The following is a 21680-nucleotide window of genomic DNA, read 5'->3' on the forward strand; positions in this document are numbered from 1 at the left end:
GTAATTATAGCAAATGGTGTGAAAAATAAACTCGGGTCCACTGAAGCCTCGGCACTATTTTTTTTATAAACTTTTTATTATTATTTATTGTTATAATATGCGTAATTACTCGTGTATAGCAGTAATATAAATAGTATACAACACTATAACAGTGATTCAATAAAAATTGATATAGATAAAATTGTAAAACTATCCCATATACGAAATTGGAGGAAGGGGCACTTGAATAGATGTTTTGAAATAGTTTATGCCCATTAATGGTTATAATAGTTTTTTATTTTATATTAAATAATTGTAACGGTAAACTCAAGTACAGAGTTATTATTATTAAATAAGTTATTATTGATTGGTAGCAGGGACGTGCTCAGATGGCAGAGGTTTTGGGGGTTCAGCCTCTCCATGTACATTTGGCAAATATATTTGCACTATTACTATATACTTCCATATAATTATAATTTTAATTCATAATGTATATTGATTATTTTATAGTATTAAAAAAAGTTGAGCCCCCTCCCCCCTCCATTCAAAATTCCTGAGCGTGGCTCTGATTGGAGGGTAAGTTTTGCAGGCAAAGTCGCTGATTGTGTAATTCGTTATGATAAATCTGGCATAATATAGTTTATAATGTAGGTATTACGTTTATCGTACATATGTTTCAGAGAAAAAATGGGGCTCCAGTCGCTAACCAAGTTATGCTCGAGTTAGAGTTCTAAATGTCCACCCAAATTTTTGTCAACATAACATTTTATGCAATTATAATTTATTAATGACTGGGACTAATAAACCAAGGCCGTAATAAAAAACACAACAAATTCCATAATGTTAATTGCATTTTTGAGCATAATAAATATTAATGTATTTTCTTGTTTTACGAACAATTATGAATATATTACAAGTGTTTATACTCCATATACGCATATAATAAATACAGTATTATGTGGAGTAATTTTTTAAAAAACATTTTGGAGGGGGGAGGATGATTTTATATTTGAATGTTCCCCTCCCATCGACCACCCTAGCTCCGTAAGGTATTGCTGTACGCAATTTCGAGTGGACAGCCGCTGCACCCCGGGAGTCAATAACAACAATAACAACAATACCAATACGGCAATACGTCAATTATCATGATATTATACCAAACGGCAGTCTCCGGCGCGCGTTCCGTCGCTGTACTGCGATACAGTGTACCGCCGCCGCCGCTGCACCGCGCACAACAACCTGCTCGCCCGACAGTCGACGGCAGCAGCAGTCCGACAGACGCGAGCACGCGACCGACATGGAACCATCATCACCGGCTGCACGGCCGCAGCCGCTGCAGGAGTTACCTCGTGAACAGGCGCAAAACGACCGGCAGACTGCCGACAACGCCTCGTCCGAGCCCTGTTACATCGACGACGTCACCGCCGCTGTCGCCGAGAAGGTGACGGGTGCTACGGTAGTAGACCGCTTGGAGACGACGACGGCTGTCGACGGGATCAATTCGACCGCGATGACGGCCGCCGACGAGCATAATCCTACTGCTGTGAAGGCAGCCGACGAAGAGGCCACTGTTGCAGCTGCTCCGGCGACGTTGCAGATCACCACTGACGAGAAGGAGGCGACCGTCGCGGCGCGAGTATCCGAAGTAAGTTTCGTCAGAAAATTTAAACGATTTTTAATTTTTTTTTTTATCTCGACACACGTTTAATAAGACGTCACACCCGCATGTGTCATCTCTTTCTTGCAAACGGATTATACTTGGACAAGACATTTTAGGCTTTTAGCAGTTCCAATGTTGTGTACTTGACTTGAATATTTAAGTGATTTGACCTGTAATATCATATTTTATCGAACGTCTTAAAGGTGAAAACTTCATTCGAGTCCTAGTCGTTGGGGGTTTTACAATACAATTTTAATTCTTAAGTACGTTAATATTTTACATATTGCACTCAGAATTTTGATGTTATTTATTAGTAAGACAGGGACAACATAGTGAGGAGGACGTCTTCTGAGTCGTTGTAGAATGAGGAATTATCACTAGAGATGAATGTAAAATAGATCGTGGAACCTGTGGGGGGCTACCTTTAATACATATTACTCAGTATAAACAATTTGTATCTATAATGTGATTATTAGACACAAATTGGTGATAATAAATAATAATATTATATGCATATTTTCCCCACCGCCCCTTAATTGTCCACCAATACTAGATAGTATACTTACTATCATTTTTTTACTTACATTATCGACATGATGTCGAGGATGAAAGATATGGAATTAAGGGTACAATATAGCATACAGGCTATAGTCATTGACTGTATATAGTTGAGCTGTAGTCGGCTATGGCCGGTAGAAAAAATACCAAAAATTTAGGCATGATTACAATAATTATGTGTTTGTTAATTTATTTTTAAATTGAATGCAACCAAAATACGGAAAATATATCCATAAAATTGAAAAATATAATGCAAACATTTACTAGAATACTCAGGAATAATGATATAATGATAATTGATAAATAATTCATTACAATTATTACACCCTAATAAATGTACCTATGTATCAAACTTATTTTTAAAAAAAAGACAATTTTAAATAATTATACGATAACAATACGTGGTATCAAATACCAATTACAATATATATACCAACATAATTCAAGTCAACGACTGGAAATTGAAAAGGTGTATCGTATATATTTATAAATACACACAACACTTATCTAATATCTTTAAACATATACAATTACAAGCATTGGATGATCCATAGCTTGGAAAACTTGAAAGTGAATGCAATTATAAAATTCCTTTCACATGACAATAAATGTTTATCATTCATTAATAATATATAATATTTTATAATATTTACCTACTTAATTGATATTTTAATTTTAATTTATTGACAGTTAAGATTTCCATTATGTTACCAATTCATAAACATTATTATGGTAGATACTGTATAATATTATCAGTTAGATACCACTAGCAAGTTAGTTAGTTATTTATTCATGAACATATTTACATTGTACACGAACTAAATTCTCAATATTAGTCATGTCATAGAGTATAGACTTAACACACACACACACACACACACTATTCGTTTTTCATCACTATTTTACCTATTTTGAACTATTTCGAAAATCGAACTATTCAGTTTTCATAACGTTTCGACTTTCAGTGTAGGCACAGCCACAGGGGTTCTTTTAAGCCCTACATACTTTCAGTGCGGCGCATACATTGTTTGAACAACATCGAACACTGCTCACAATCTCACATATTATAAAAAAAAATCGTAGTGTGTGACCAGTGACTACTGACCTGGGTTGAGGACAAATAAAAAATATTACAAAAAGTACATGGATATATAAATAAGTGAACATACTTTGATCAGAGAAACCACCCATTAATGATTCTCCAATTTTTTTCCTTGATTTTCTTAATTTAAAATAATCGGTAATTACCAATAAGTGTTATTGAATCTAGCAGACCAAGACAAGATTTGAATTTAAATTTCATTTTTTGTTTTAGGTTATTGAAAATGGAAAAAATAAAAACAAAGAAGTCATCCTTAGCATTACTTCACAAATGCAGGTAAATTTAACCAACTTTTTTTTAAGCTGTCATTTTAATGTAACTTGTAGGTTATATGTATAATACCTATATTAAATCGTAAATCGTGTAATTTGTGTAATATAGTAGTCTAAAAACTTTTTTTATAGAATTACCTAACAAGCTTTGACAATGTATAATGTGCATTGTGTTATATATTATAAATAGTTAATACATAATTAATACATTAATATGTAATGTGTAATACTTATCTCATACAGTCATACGATATACCAAGACACCAAGTACAAACGATACCACGTGTAGTTAATGTCATGTACTTAATTAAACTGATATAATATAAATTATAAATTAGAGCACTTGATTAGGTATCGAGTCCCGTTGGAAAATTACAGGTGCACAAATAGTAAATATAAAAATACTGGTTTAAATTTTCAACTATAGAGTCTCGAAAGAATAAATCCAAATTCAATAATAATTTTGATATAATATAAATATTTGATAAGTTATTTAATTCCTAAATAAGTCTGAATTTGAAACATCGGAATTTAAAAATACAAAATATCCGCAACTAGTCAGGATACAACTGAGGTGGCCATTCTATTTTGCTATTTTCAAATGAATATATATTTTTTATTTTAGAATTTTTATACATTTTCATAACACACTTAAAAAAGGCTGAAAATGTAATTGGTAATGACCTAAAAATACCTAATCATTATTTTTTAAATAAATAAGTTAATGCCCTCAAAATTTAAAATAGCGACCTATGAACATGTAGAATGTAATACTGTAATACAAATTATAATGAACATATAGAATACACTATTTTTTTTTTACAAGTTTTGAACCCAAAATTATTTTCAAATTGAAAATTTTTCTTCATGGACTTTAAATAAAAAAAAAAAGAATTATTCTCATTTCATTTTCCGTCGCCACTCGTGATCTCTTTTTTATGTTGTACGGATCCGTCCAGAAAATTACGATTAATAATATTTGATTACGTAAGATCTTTGTTAGCACGTTACAAAAATACTTTTTTAATCACAAATCTTTAAAAAAACGGATTTAAGTGTTAAATGCCTTAAAAACCCTAAAATGCTTTAAAATATATAAAAATATGCAATATAAAATTTTTTTATTCTTATTCAAAAATACGTTAAAAGTATATTATGTTGCAAAAGACGAGAATCGCGTAGCTATAGATTGGAAAACAATGCAAAGTGCATCAAAATCTCAGCCCGCCCCATAAGTCATAATTCATAACTTATTACTTATAACTTATTCATAATTTTAATATTTGATAAACTGTACCACATCCCAAGCCTGTATTTTAATTTTTAAATATTCCGAAAATCATAAGTTTGCATTTTTTTCTAAGCGTACTTAAGTAAATATTGTTTAGTTAATATCACAATGGTTTATTAATTTTAGTGGTGTTTACTATGATCATCTCTTCCTAGACAAGGGACAAGATATTATAATACGACGAAATTGGCAAATCTTACATGATATGTTTATGTTATTTTAAAATCATAAAATACTCAGTATATAAAAACAAATAATTTACCATATTCTCGGTGTATACCAAAGAATGAATATACAAACAATTATCAAGCTTAGAAATTCATTAGTTATATGTAGAATAATAATAAACTGTATTGTAATTTGTAATTGGTATATAGCCTACTATTGTCCCACTTTATATATTTTATTATTTCCCTTATTTTTATTTTTTATTTTTACATATAACGACATGGAGCTAGCGGCTAACTATGTCGAAGGTTTAAATACAAATTTAGTTATTTCCTGATTATCTTAAGACAAAGACAAAGTTTGTTTCATACATCAATATGCACTTAATAAAACTTCCATTTTGAATTTTTTGGAATTTTTAGAGCAGTTTTTATGTTTTAAGTAAATTTTTACTCACCTAAATACAGTACTTCTGTGACTTTATATTAATTATCATATAAATGTGTATATTTTAGATGAATAACGATGACAAAGATACCAAGAACATGAGTAAGAAACAGCAAAAACTTGAGGTTAGTATTTACTGTTTTATTTGGACTCATATTAAGTATTATATACGTAAATCTCACTCTCATACACAGTCGTATGCTTACATATTATATATACATGTTGAACGGTATTTACTACAGTCTTTAAGACCATTAGACATTTTTAATTTCCGAGCGTAGAATGTAATTATTTTTAAAAATCTAAAATTTTTAATTTAAAGTACTTATGAAAAAGGATGTATGAATTTTGTGGTCATAACTAATAGCTTCCGTTAGAATCAACAAATATATATATATAATTTCATGCAATGATTTAACATCATTTTAAAATTTAAAATTACATCACACCTCAAACACACCCATTCAAGTTATTTAAATACCTAATACTAAGTATGTATGGCTTTTTTTATTAATCGTCCATGACTACATTTTGCACAAACTATACTAAGTACCGACATTAAAGTTTATGATTAAATAAATGCAACTATACATATACTATACAGTATACCTAATATATAAAGAATAATCATTTATCATTATGAAAAAAAATTAGTTGAATTTGTTTTGGTTTGAATATCTAATGTTACTTATTGAAATTCGTATCAATTCGAATCAGTTATATTTGGTTTATAATGTTTTGAAAAACTAGGTTGAAATAATTTAATTGTGCACTGCGAAATAATAGAAAAACAATAGATGTATGGACAATGTATATATGGTATATTATAGTCTAAAACTCATTTATAATTATAGAGTGAAGTTAGCTGTTTTAAAATTAAAAATTGATCATTCACATATTTAGGTTTATATTTTATGTTCAATTGATTAACGGTCACAACTCACAAGTAGTAGGTACAGAATAATGCCAGCCGCCAGGTGTCACTCAACAATTAAATATATATTTTTTAAATTTATAACCATACAAGTATATTGGAAGATGACTATTTCTTAATGGGAATTCATAACTGTGTTGTTAAAAAACTAATCATACAAAACCTATAAAGTTTGAAACCAATACAAATAAAAAATAAAATGTTTAAATTAATGAGTTTCTAAATGGGTAACCAAGTCTCAATAAAGTCGTTTGATCAAAAATAGTAAATATTTCATTGCAGATATAAATAGAGTGAAATAATCTATTCTGAAGCATATAGCCATTAAAGAATATTATATAGTAGTAAACAGACAAAAATATAGGTATAGTTCATATAGTTGGTCAGTTGGAATATAATAATAATATTTATTTGTAGCGTGTTAGTTCCCTTCATACTTAAAATGATTTATTGATAATTACAAAAAATAATTGATTTTAGACTATTAGTCTAGATATACACTAAGCAAATTAATTTTAGTAATATAATGAATGAATTAGTTCATCCAACGTTTTTTCTTTATATAGTTGAATTGTTCAAAAAATAATCATGATTAAACTATAAAGTATAATTATTATTTAAGAAAATAAGTACCTACCTAATTTCAAACATGTCTTATTTTCTTGAGTAAACAATCAAATGTATATGAGAGTTAAAAGGCGAAACATTGTAATAACCAGGGCTGTGAATTTAATGCACTTAAAAACTATTAAATATGCATGCATATATGCACTAAAATCTGACAAAATATGCTCTAAAAATTCTTAAAATATGCAAAAAAAAACTACAAAAATTAAACTTTTATTTTTATTTTTTTCATTAGTATAATTTTTTTATTGATTTTAGTTTGAATATTAGTATTTTTACTTCTTGGTATAAGTTTATGAGCTATTGATCTTAACTAGTCTTGGTCTTCGTTGCATACAAGATCTATAGAAGAAATATAAATTATACAAGTAATATTAATTAAATATAATTAAAATTATATATTTTACCTTTAAAGTAGTTATTGCATTGAACAGCCAATGATTTCTTCAGGTTTTCGAACTTGAAAGACCTCCTGTTCGGTGCCAACAAAGTTTTATATAAAGAAAAGGAACGTTCTACTTCTGACGAAGTTATTGGGGCAAACTTGAAATACGTCATGTCGCTACTGGTTAAATCTTCTGGTAAATCTAAATCTACGTCATTTTTTTCGCCAGTTAATAATTTTGAAATATTACGCATAATTTGAAACCCTTTGTTTTTGTTGAGTACTATTTGTAAAAATAGAATAATTTCGATAAAACTATAAAAATTATAGTTTATAAGATAAGATTGACCGAAAAAATGTAAATATTACGAAAAAAAAGCATTTAAACAAAAAAATTATTAAAACATGCATTTATATGCCCTAACCCATGAAATATACAAAAATATGCAAAATAAAATTTGGTATTTGAACTACAAATACGTCAAAACAAATTTTGGCCGACTCCATTTTTTAATAAAGTGTAGCAAAAAAACATGCAAATGCATTAAATTTACCCTGGTAATAATTAATAAGTATAACAACTAATAAACTATCTATAGTTCCAAAATACTTTATAAATTATAACCAACATCAAAATAATAATAATTTTACGAAATTCGGATAGTGTAATACCTAGATCTAATATTAATAAGCTTTTATACATAAGCGACAAAAATAATTACTTTATTGGATAGAGGTCATAATTTTAAATTGATTTAAATTGCAGTATTTCAGATGTACAAATTAATGATATATCATCGGTTTTTACATTCTTATCGCTCACGAACAACAATTTATTATTGTTACAGCGTTTAAAATAATTTAGTCGCTTGAACCTCAACAATTATGATAAGATTTTACTATATAATATATATATATTTTAAAATATCATTACTACAATAAAAATCATGGTGTGCACCATTAGAAAACTAAAAATTACTTTATTCACTATAATATATCATGTTATACAAGTAGGTATAGTCATTTTAGATTATTACTTCTTACCTATTAGGAACCATTTACAAGAAGAATTATATGTTAATAAGTTTTAGCTAAATTATAGGAACTATGGGAGTTATGACGTAAGCACAACTTTTTAATGAGGCTAATTTTGTATAAAATATATGGGTAGAGAGGCGTGATAGGGATTGAGTATGCTTGGGTGATCCAGGACTCAAGCACAAATCAACATCGTTTTTATTTTATTTAAGACAGTGCGCTCATGTATATTTCTAAATATTATTTGTCTGGTCGGCCATTGATTTTTTGAAAATCTGATAATTCAATTATGAAATTATGGACAAAACTGTGAGCTCGGCTTAAAAAATGGTTCATATGCTTCAGTGATCTATAAAGTCGCGCCTTTTGACCCCATTAGTCGGTTGGATGTGTTTATAGGCTATACTCTACCTTGGTCCCTATCTACCTATATAAATTTTGACAGATTGTAGTAATGTATATAGTAGGTATATGATATAAAATATAAATCAGAGGTAGAATTAGGACTTTTTACGCCTGAGAAAAATGCTAAAATTAAGTCCAATCGTAGGCCCGAAAGACTGAAATACCTTCCATACAATTGTCTTCTAATAATAAGCATGATTAGCATAATTAAATGTATTTATTCAAATATTTTGGTTACGACATAAAAAAATAATATAATTATTACCAATTATTTATTAAAAAGCTGTGTTTTTTTTATTTTTTATGAAACCTCTTTTAAACATAAGTAGGTATACTTAAATATAAAAAAATATAGTTGAATACCTAATTATCTGTGTGTATAATATATATTTATACGTTGATTGATACTGCATATAAGTTATTGGGAATCAGAGTTTTCAACGGAAACGCAGCATCAATACATGCCTATAGTTTCCCTTTAGTACCTTAAAAATTGTAGTGATATTTGAGTATGATGTGAATCTATGCATAATCTATTAATGTTTTTGAAACTTTGACTGTTGCCTACTTGCCTGAATAACCAAAGACGAATGTGGCACAACCACAATTTATTTATTATGATTTATCATAGGGTACAAATACAAACGATACACGCCATACAAAGTAAAAGACAAAATATACATTTATGATTTATCATTGTGGTAATTTGTACTAATTTCGCTACGCCACATAGTAGGTAATTAATAAAATAATGACAATTATTATTTAATGATGTACCTATACTCATGTGATTTTATATTTTTACTTGTATTTCCTTCAAATGTGACCATCACCACATCATAAACAATTTATGTGAAGTAGAAATAGTGTTCTAACTTCTAAAACCAAAGACTAACCATTGGCCCATAAAAAATTACACCCACGGAAATAGGACGCCAGGGAATCAATCCCCGTCTTCACCCCCTCCCATTCCCACTAGTTCCGAATCTGATATAGATATAGGTCGTGGATATATTTTACTATTTTAGCATAATATTTTACGGAATAAAATAAAATAACCACTCTTTCTAAGTTTTTAACGTGTAATTAATTTTGTATTTATTAGGTACATAATATTTATGTATAATATTAATCTCTGCAATATAAAATATACAATAGCCAATAATGGAAGTAGCCAGTAGGTAATATAAATGTGAATTACAATGTTAATGTTTGATAAAAATGTACAGTAATAAGTACATACAATGAAAATTCTGAAAGTCGTAGGTAAATGTAATAATATTTAGTATAACCTAGGTACGCGGTAGCCGGTAGGGTACCTACGAAATCTGATACAGGACTCAAGTCTGGGAGTAATACCAGCTATACAACTGCTTCGTGATTACAATAAAATAATAATTGATTTTAAAATACAAACCTAGGTACTGTAGGCAATACAAAAAAATTGGTGGTACGCCGGTATTGCACTAATGCAGTAGGTATATTATTATTAATTATTATTGATTACAAAATCAACTGTATAATACTATAATACAAGCAATAAACATTCTCAAACCTCTTCTGCCGGGTGGGAGGTTAACCGGGCCTGTTTAAGTAGTATAGTTGCGTGGACTATAGGTAATAATAATTAATATTATTGTTGGTCTTAGCATAAACCGCATAAAAAAAATATACCTACTGCCCTACCAGTTATATAGGTGCCTATTACCACCTAGACGGATAGATGGTATGTATAATACGTATTTATTTCCCACGTGAATACGTAATATTATTATTTATTTTACTCCCTATTGGCTATTAGCACAGATTGTACGTTACCTATGTATATAGACTACATACTACATAGTATATAATATAGGTAGTATAATGTATAATGTTTATGAATTATAATAGGCATAATTTTTTATTTAATCTGTGCTATTATATAATAAATTTTAATATTTAGTGTCTATTATACTGTGTGTGACGTGTGTTTTGTACTGTCATATCATGGGTGTATCAAATAAAGTATATTACCTAATAATTACAATTCTTTTATTACGATTAACGACATATTTATAGGTCCCTACCTAGGTATAATATGCTGTTGTAGTTTTTACGGCCGATCGTCGGAACTCGAAGTGTTGTATGCAGTATACTTGCGAAATTTTTTTAAAATGTATTACAAAAAAATGATCTGTTCAGCTGAACAAAGTTGGTAGTTCTGTTATTTTAATGATACCGGACAAATATTATGTTAACACGTTGATAATGATGATAAGGTATTTTATAATCTATGTAGGCAAATCAAAAATAGTATATTTGTATATAAAGTAAACCGTGAAATTCGTTAAAGTGTATAGCTAATTATATTTAAAATGTGTCTTTTAATGTGTTGAATTCACCTCTTCAAACATGATTTCGTTTAATTATTCCTTATCATTTTTTTTTTAAATTCTAATATGTTGTTTTACTCACATTTGTAAGTGGTGATTTGCGTTCAACAATATTTAATTCTGGTATAATGAACTCGAAGTACAAAATTGTTAATAAATTTAGCAATGAATCTTTACATTCACTTTTAAATCATGAATCACATAATAGTCCATCAGGTTCAAATTTTGTATGTGTCTTGACATTCATTTATAACAAAACCAGTAACTAAATACTAAATAAAACGCAATTATTTTAATTTAGATGATAGCAGAACACGAAAAAATGTGGCTTACTACAAAAGAAGCAAGTGCAGTTAGTGCCGAAGATATAGTGTCGAGATTAAGAGTTGGTTTTAGGAGTGGATTATCTTGGAAAGAATGTGAATTTAGAAGACAGATAACTGGATACAATGAATTTTCAGTTCATCAAGGAGATCCATTATGGAAAAAATATATTGAACAGGTAAAACATAAATTGTGTTATTAATGATTAAGATCCAGATTGTACATGTATGTGTCTATTGATTTAATGTATTATTTTAACAAATATGTAAATACATTTTTTTTAAGGCATTAATATATTAATAGGTATGTGAAGGTATGTGGATATACAATTATGAATCTAAGGTAAAATGTTGGGGCTTAATATTCAATAGTTTTCTAATAAAAAAATACTTGTTAACAGAACTAAATCTTAATGCAGATTAAAATATAATTTTTTTTTTAAATATTGATGTAAGTAATAACTTATTTAAACAAAAAACTAAAATAAACAGAATATATCTGTATCAATACTTATTTCTGAAACCATACAACTTGATCAAATATGTTTCTAATAAGCATGAATATGTTGAACAAGAATATATATAAATTATTTATACTTTGTTTTTCAAACAGTTACAGTCAATAAAAAAAATTTGATTTACTGGAAAATTATAAAATATTTCAAATACAATTGTACAATAAAAAAGTACCTATATTATTTGAATATTTAACAATGCTGTACCTATTTGCATATTTTAATTTTCGTGGAAATCTAATAACAACTACTTATTTCCATAGCCATCCATTGTTTTAGAATTTATTTTTAATGCAAATAAAGTTACAAAATACCTAACCTACCTACTGGCAATTTAAAATGCACAGTAATGAATAGATATGTTATTCATAAATTATTTTAAATGTATGATTTTCCTATATAATACTAAAATTTAATTTGTGCTTTTTTTTTTAAATTTTAATTGCATAAACTGATAACCTTGTATAACTGTTTATGTTAGCTTATAATAGTTTAACTATGTAACTTTTAAAAAAAAAACCCACAATACTTAAAATTAACCCAGCCGGGTGGTGCTGTTGAGCGTCCGCCCACAAATGTTAAATTCTCCTGTCACTTACTAACTATCAAATTTGCTCATTGTACATAATGTTGTATGGATTGTAAATTACTTAAAATAAAAAAAAAAAAAAAAAAACTATGTAACTTTACCTTCATAGGGTATGTATTATAATGTATATTTGTATAAAAACACTATATATGAAGTAAAATATTAATGGTATTCTTATTATTTTCAGTTCAGAAATCCATTGATACTCCTTTTGCTAGCATCAGCTGTTGTGAGTGTATGTATGAAACAATTTGATGATGCCATCAGTATTACTACAGTACGTATTAATTAAACAATTACTCATTATAAATAGTAAATGTAAGAATGGTTTTATATTCTTCGCAAAATAATGAATTAAGAACAAAGTTAATTTTAATTAGGTTACTTTTATAATTTTGGCAATACAGTGATACCTGACTTAACAGACACCTGTATATAACAGACACATCTCTCAATGAACAAAAGAATGTCCCAGCAATAAGATGGGTATTCCAATGTATTTTGACCTGTCTATAATAGGCTCTTTCTATTACTGACACTTACAGTAATATTTCTCCCTAATACCTTCATAACAGACAAACTCAAAGTCAAACTAGTTCAAACTCAAATTGAATTGCATACCTAAATTTACATAATACACAACAATGTCACTGGTCGCGACAACACACATGCAACTTTGAGACATGAATTAATTAACACCAATCACATACTCAGTACTATAATATCATCATTTAATGCGTATGTTCTATAATTTAATATGTTTTAATATTTATTTACAATGTACAATACTTTCAATTAACAAATAAATGTGTGAGTTTGACTAAAATAATACTAAAGTCTGTCTATAGTGGCTACTTTTGATGGTCCTGTAACTGTCCGTTATGTACATGTTTCACTATAATATTTTTACTTTTTAATTGAAATTATTAAAATTCCTATACTATTTGTTACAGGCTATTATCATTGTTGTTACTGTGGCTTTTATACAAGAATATAGGTCTGAAAAGTCATTAGAAGCGTTAACAAAACTTGTACCACCTACATGTCGCTGGTTAGTATTCAAATAAAAATCTTTAAAGTCATTTTTTGTCATCATATTTTATAAAAATATATATCATTTCATTTTATTCAGTAGAGGATCATCATTAAAGACAATGAGATAGTATAATATATAATTTTAAAATTACTAACTTGGTATACATTATTTTAATAAAAATTCCTAATTTTATTGAAAAAGCTAAATTTTTTTTTATCATAACTCATTGAATATTCACTGTCTTTTACAATCATTAAAAATTAAATACAAACAGATTTTGTGACATCAGCCCTAACATCTAATTCTTTTATGTAGTTTATATCAATATGGCGTGTTTTCAGACAGTAACATTCATATGAGACAGGTCACACACTTATCTATACATTTTTAAAATTTAATTTGTTGTTTTTTTCTGATCAATTATTATACTTGTTATTTTGCTATTTTTGTTTAATATTTGTATAGTGGAATTGTTGACAAAAAATATTTGATTTTTGTTTGTAATTTAGTAGTACTGAGATTTATTGCTGCTAATAATGTTAACTTTATGAAGGTAGAGAGCATTTAAAAAAAATAATTATCTACCAATTTGATTTGTATACGCTTTGCCATTGAGAATAGTAAAAGATTATCATTATATGTTTCTAACAAACTTTACTTGAAATTAGTTTACTAACTTAACTTTTTTGTTCTGTTTTAGCCTCCGAGAAGAACAATTAGAATCTATGCTTGCAAGATCGTTAGTACCTGGTGATATTGTTTATTTGAGCACTGGTGATAGAGTCCCTGCTGATATTAGACTGTTTGAGGTAATACTATAGTATAGTTTACTCAAGTATAGTATAAAAATAATAAGTCAATGATAAATAATAAATTTAGATCTTTGCATAATAGTTATTTTTGTGTATAATAAAATCATTATTGGATTTTTACTCCATAGGCCATTGACTTAGCTATAGATGAAAGTAGTTTTACTGGTGAAACGGAACCATGTATGAAAACTACAGAGTTAGTTTTGAATCCTGTGAGTCATACATCAATGAAAAACATAGCATTTATGGGTACCTTAGTACGATGTGGAAATGGCAAAGGAGTTGTGGTAAATACAGGAGAAAAATCAGAATTTGGTGAACTCTTCAAATTAATGCAAAGTGAAGAAGCGCCAAAGACCCCTTTGCAGAATAGTATGGATATTCTGGGTACTCAGCTATCTGTGTATTCTTTCTTCATTATTGGTTTGATAATGATGCTTGGATGGATTCAGGGCCGACCTATTTTAGATATGTTTACTATTGGCGTCAGGTAAAAAATAAGCCAAGTTAAGTTGTATGGCTTTAATACATGTTTAAAAATATATATAAATATTATTGTTTTAGTTTGGCTGTAGCTGCAATACCAGAAGGCTTACCTATAGTTGTAACTGTGACTTTGGCACTTGGCGTAATGCGTATGGCTAATAGAAAAGCTATTGTAAAAAAATTGCCAACTGTTGAAACCTTAGGTAATTTCTTAACTTTAATTTATAATTATAAATTTGTTATTGTCATATGTATTTATTTTATTTTATTAGGATGCGTTAATATAATATGTTCTGATAAAACTGGGACTATAACCAATAATGAAATGACTGTAACTACAATTATTACTTCAGATGGATATTATGCTGATGTAAGTTATAAAATAATTATTTTTTGAATTTAATCTACTAACAAAAACTTATTATACTTAAATAACCTGTTATATATGATAAATAAATAAATATGGTAAACCCGTTTTTAATGGACATAGCAAGCATTGTGAATTTTTATATAATAATTCTCATTAATGGGATTTTACTTTATTTAAACATAATGAATTTAGAATTATCATTATCATTATGTTAGTATAAAAAATATATTATGAAATTTCAATTCATAATATAAAATATTCGTTCAATGATCTAGGTTTCTGGAACAGGTTACAATGATCAAGGTGAAGTTCATTTACTTAAATCTTTCTCTTCAGACCAAGCTAAACAAGCTATATATAATTTATTAGAAGTATGTATTGTATAATTTTGATAATTTAGATCCTTAACATGTTCACAGGTTGTTTTTTGCTTAAATTGTATATATTTTCTTATGCAGGTTGGAGTTATTTGTAACAATGCAACTATCAATGGAGATACATTACAGGGACAGCCTACTGAAGGGGCTCTTTTAGCAGTAGCTATGAAGGTGTTTAAGAAGTTAAATCTTTTATTATTTATTTATCTTATTTCTCTTGTTATAATTTTTCATTTTGATTATAGAATAGAATGTATGGTATTAGTGAAAAATACTTAAAACTCCAAGAATATCCATTTAGTTCTGAACAAAAACTTATGGCTGTGAAATGTGTTAATAAATACGATGATGTAAGATTTTAGAATATGACATACCTTCATTATTATTAGTATTATTATTATTATTATTATTTTATTAAAATTACAATTTATAGGTTAAAGAAGAAATTTATTTTGTCAAAGGTGCATTAGAAAAAGTCTTGAAACAATGTACAAAATATTCTAATGGGAATGAAAGACTATTATTGAGTAGTAAGAAAGAACAAGACATATTTACTGAAGCATATGAAATTGGTAGAAAAGGCCTTCGAGGTTAGTTTTTATGCTATGTTATGGTTGTATATCTACCTGATGATTTTATTTCTATTTAACTTAAACATATTTCTATAGTTATTGCATTAGCCAAAGGAGATTCTTTACAAGATTTGGTCTATTTGGGATTAGTTGGAATTTGTGATCCTCCAAAACCATTTGTTAGAGAATCCATAGAACAGTTGTATAATTGTGGAGTTAAAGTAAAATTAGTCACTGGAGATGCTCAAGAAACTGCAGTTGCTATTGGTATAAAACATACAATAATATTAATACATTTAATAAATAATTAATAATTATGCTATATTATATAAAAAAAATAAATTTTACAATTTTACTGTAGGAAGTATGATTGGCTTAGACATGATTCATGGACAGACCATGTCTGGTCAACAAATAGATAATATGTCTGATCATCAACTAAAAGCAATGGTAAACAATGTATCTGTTTTTTACCGTGTTACACCTCGCCACAAATTAACAATAATCAAGGTACCTAATAGTTTTAACTTTTTACCATTACACTTCACCCTTTAATTTTATTATTAATCATTTCAAAATATTCCTGAAAAACTAAAAAATAATATTAATAAATGTTGTTTAAAAATGAATAATCATAGTTACTTGAAATGTTCACCAAATATTTGTATTAGCATTTTCTAAACATAACATGATTTTCAAAATATTTTATTTTTTTTTTGAACATTAAGTTTCTCATAAGTTATTCATACAGAAATTCAAAAATATATGATCTCATTTTCTTTTTAAGTGGTTGAAGTTCAAATTTGGTTATAATTGGATAATGAAACATAAAATGTCTACTTCTCTTCAAGATTTTTTGTAATTTAAAAGATATTTATCGTTGAAATTTGGAACTATCCTACTTTTACTCAAATTATCATTTTCCATACACAAGTGCGGTGCTAGGACTAAATTTTTGTGCAGGTAACAGTACATTTATAATTAGGTCTTAAATGAGAATAGAATCTCCCCTATTCGTATTTTCTTAGTTAAATATTTATGCCGCAAGTACTTAATAATATTAGCAGTAAGTACATTATTTAATTTTACAATAAGGGACATCAAACATTTTGGTATGACAGTTTCCCACACTGTCCTTACATTAGAACCACCATTGTCCATACATAATAAAATGTTCAACATTTTGAAACTAATTTTAAGCTATTTATTGCAAGAAACTGTTCATATTGTTTAGCAGTATGTCAGTATTGGGTTCTTATAAGTTAATAATAGTAATAAATTTATGATATAAATGTATAATGATAGTTGATAACTATGTGTGGTTTTGGCAATGAGTTATTTATTGAATTAAAATTTCCAAAATGAAGCAATTGTATATATTATATTATTTTTATGTAAACAAATTAATATATTTTTACTTCTCACTATATTAACAATATATTTTAGTTATTTTAATAAAAAAAAGTAACCAATGTTTCAATAGTATTAGCAAAATATTATAAATTTAAAATTAACTTCATTGTTATAGTGGGAAAATAAAATTAAACCTAATTAATTTGTTTTTAATTTTGTATATAATTTTAGGCATTGCAATCAAATGGTAATGTTGTTGGAATGACAGGTGATGGAGTGAATGATAGTGTTGCATTGAAAAAAGCTGACATTGGAATAGCTATGGGTAAAAATGGAACAGACGTATGTAAAGAAGCATCAGACATGATACTAGTTGATGATGATTTCCAAACAATTGTGGCAGCTATCGAAGAAGGGAAAGGAATATTTTTCAACATTCGAAACTTTGTGAAATTTCAACTTAGTACTAGTATTGCCGCATTATCTTTGATTGCATTAGCAACCATTTTTAGAATACCAAATCCATTAAATGCCATGCAAATACTATGGATTAATATAATTATGGATGGACCGCCTGCCCAAAGGTAGCTATTCCATTAATTTAGTTATTTAGAATTTGTTATTTTCTCTCTTGTTATATTGTACTGTTAACATTTTTTCAGTCTTGCAGTTGAACCAGTTGATAAGGATGTTGTAAAACAAGGTCCTCGAAATGTGAAAACACCTATGATAACAAAAACACTTGTGTTAAATGTTCTTTTTTCGGCATCAATTATTATTGTTGGAACTCTTTGGGTGTTTAAACGAGAAGTGAGTTTTTATTTTTAGACTGGAATTTAATTTCCTATTAACTAAATAATTCTAATAATACCAAAAGTACTTTTTTTAAATATTTGATAAGTAAAAAATTGAATTAAATTAAAATACCGTTCATAAATATTGCAAACCAATATTTTACATATAATGCTTCAATACTTAATTATTAGTTCCTTTGTAGTTAATTTTAATTATTTTGCAATATGATTTCAGTTAAGTGACAATGATGTGTCTAAGAGAGACACTACAATGACATTCACGTGTTTTGTTTTTTTTGATATGTTTAATGCTCTTAGCTGCCGTTCACAGGTATGATGATTTAAATTTTTTTAAATAATAATAGAGTTTAAAAATAACCCTGTTATTTATATTGTCATTCAATTGCATACATTATGTTTACAGACAAAGTCAGTATTTACTATTGGATTGTTTTCTAACAAGATGTTTCTAGTTGCTGTTACACTTTCTATTGTTGGACAAATGTTAGTGATATACTTTCCACCATTACAGAATGTATTTCAAACAGAAGCACTTACTCTATATGGTATAAACAACTATCTATTTAACATTATAATTGTTGAATTAAAAAAAAATAATTATTTTTTCAAAACTTTAAGATATTTTACTTCTATTGGGATTAACATCAAGTGTTTTCATTGTGTCAGAAATAAAAAAATTCTTTGAACGACATTTACAAAAAAGGTTAACAAGAGCACCTAAGAAACAAATGGCATTTGTGTAATGATATCGAAACTACTACTCTTGGTTACATCATGAACGGTATTAAAAAAATTATAATATTAATAAATAATAATACCCAATTATAAATTAAATGACAATCGAATAGTCATAATATATAGCATTATGTTCATATTTTTTTTTTACATATTTATTGATGCAATATAAATCTCATGTTTTTTTAGGTTGTGTATTTGCATATTTTAGTTCCTTTCTTCTTTTATTGACTTAAATATTTATTATTATTAATATTATTATATGTGAGTCCAAAGTGTTATTTATTGGTTGCTTAATGTCTTAATTTTATTATCTACTACAATTATAATATGTTGTATAAGAAGGAATCCATTTGTGTATTATTTGTAAAATGATATATTTTTATGAATAACATGTATTTGTATGCTTTGAATTTTAAATATTTATGTTTTACTATTTTTTTTAAAATTTTTAAAGCTGTTTCAATCAAGTAATACTGTCTTTATGAGTTACATAAAATTAACTTTATTATTGTTGTCTAAAACTAAACAAAATATGTGAATTAGTTAGTATTCATTTGTGTAACTTGGAAACTAAAAAGTATTTGACTTTTTTGTATAAATAATGTATAGTAAATTATAAGTATTATTATTGTTGTTTAATCACTTTTTATATTATGTATAATATAATAATGACACTTAATAATTATACTGTAAAACCACCGTTGGATAGATATTATTTTTTACTATTCAATCATCTCTGGAGCTATTCATTGTTTACATATCAGTGTATCAGTTTATCTCTTGAATTTTTATCTGGCTGCTTGTTATTTGTTAATAGTTTGTATTAAAAATATATTATGGAAGAAAAATAAAAGTTAATTAATTTAATTTGTATTCAAAAATGAGTAAAATAAATACAATATAACATTATATTGTAAATTTATCATGTATAATTAATTTAAATTCTAGATATGAAAATTAAAATAATGCTATCGGTCAATTTTTTTTAACACCATTATATTTGTATTATATTATCTCTCACTACCTACATGAGAATTTAAATAATAATATAATTTAGTCAACTTATAGTTGAAGTACATTTTTTTATGCACATTTTTTTTAGTACACAACCATTTGTTGATGAGATATAATTGTCTTGACTTTTGATAACAATATTATCTACTTGTTTATTTTTTGATCTAAAGGAAAATAAATTTATAAAAAAATGTTATGACTTATTTGTTACTTATTCATGTTTATTGTGATAGATGTTGATAGATGTTTCACCAAAACTTTGTATTGAAAATACGAAAACATGGACTACTTATACATACATAAAAATACCAAAATACCAGAACGATTCTGGAAAAACAGTTTTTACCAGAGCCTTAAGAAATATGAAAAATTGGAGAAAATTAAAATAATCAAGTTTCGAAGAAAAACAAAGTTTTCGTAATATTAAAAATTGATTTTATGTTTAAAACAGGTAATCTAAGCATAAAAAGATAGATACAAACATGTCACTGTCATTTTACATTTTTCAATACAAAATATGTATCATTGTAAGTGTTGACCATTAATATAGATATTTTAATATTTGTATTAAAAATAACGGTACCTATAAATTGTTTATGTGGGATAGTGTATTTCCTAGCTTAAAAAAATAAGGAGAACGTTATTGTCCTATCACTCCTAGTCCTATCCATTGTTTTTATTGTCTATTAATAATATAAATGTATTTATTCTGTGTTAAGAATTATTAAGAAACAAAACAAATAATTTCTCAAGTTAAAGCTGCTAAATGTTTCACTGTATTAGCAGATGAACCTGCCGACATTTCGGAAATCGATTAATTTTTTCTCTGTGCTTGTTATTTTGACTTTTCTTCATAGCAAAGAAAATGAGAGAAGATTTTTTAATTTTGTTCCTGTGAATGATGTTACAGGTATTTGCTTAGAAAACATACTTTTAAACGTTTAACTTCAATTCTATTCTACAACTACATATCTAACTACAACATGAGCAACCTAAGCTGAGACCGAGTAACTATTTTATAGGATAACCTTGTGCCTACCGAGTACCAAACCAAAAACTCAAAGTAATATTATGCAATTTATTGAATTAAAAAAAGCAATATGTATATATGCAAATACATATTATATCTATGTAAAATGAAAGGTAATGAAGGCAATAACACTGCCTTTTCAGATATATTTTGTTAAAAAGAAGAGATTATTACTACAGGTATACACTAATATATACAAATACATCAATTATAAAATATAGTACATACGTTTATCACATATCTTGTTAGGTGTTGTCTTTTTTATTTTTATTTAAGTATAAATGAACCACATGACAGAGCATACTTTAAACAACATAAGAAAAGTTGAATGTTGCTCATTGAATGTACATTATAAAGTATCCAGTATACTATCCTTGATTTATAATCTACATCAGTCAGTCTAAAATAT

At 27.2% G+C, this 21680-nt stretch overlaps 1 protein-coding gene across 1 annotated transcript; it reads left to right on the forward strand.

The window, feature by feature from the left end:
• Window positions 1-1013: 1013 nt before the first annotated feature.
• Window positions 1014-20772, forward strand: LOC111041627 (calcium-transporting ATPase type 2C member 1). Its single transcript, XM_022325939.1, is given in 22 exon segments — window positions 1014-1624; window positions 3513-3575; window positions 5546-5602; window positions 11543-11743; window positions 12856-12945; window positions 13622-13719; window positions 14405-14513; window positions 14645-15006; window positions 15081-15205; window positions 15275-15372; window positions 15648-15743; window positions 15831-15920; window positions 15995-16099; window positions 16183-16339; window positions 16418-16622; window positions 16624-16831; window positions 17906-18258; window positions 18337-18484; window positions 18704-18799; window positions 18893-19034; window positions 19108-19270; window positions 20475-20772. Coding segments are annotated over 21 exon segments (3276 nt in total). The 5' UTR covers window positions 1014-1276; the 3' UTR covers window positions 19233-19270; window positions 20475-20772.
• The last annotated feature ends 908 nt before the right edge of the window (window positions 20773-21680 follow it).

The sequence above is a fragment of the Myzus persicae genome, unplaced genomic scaffold (genome assembly GCF_001856785.1).
Source record: "Myzus persicae strain clone G006 unplaced genomic scaffold, MPER_G0061.0, whole genome shotgun sequence".
NCBI classification, from domain to species: domain Eukaryota; kingdom Metazoa; phylum Arthropoda; class Insecta; order Hemiptera; family Aphididae; genus Myzus; species Myzus persicae.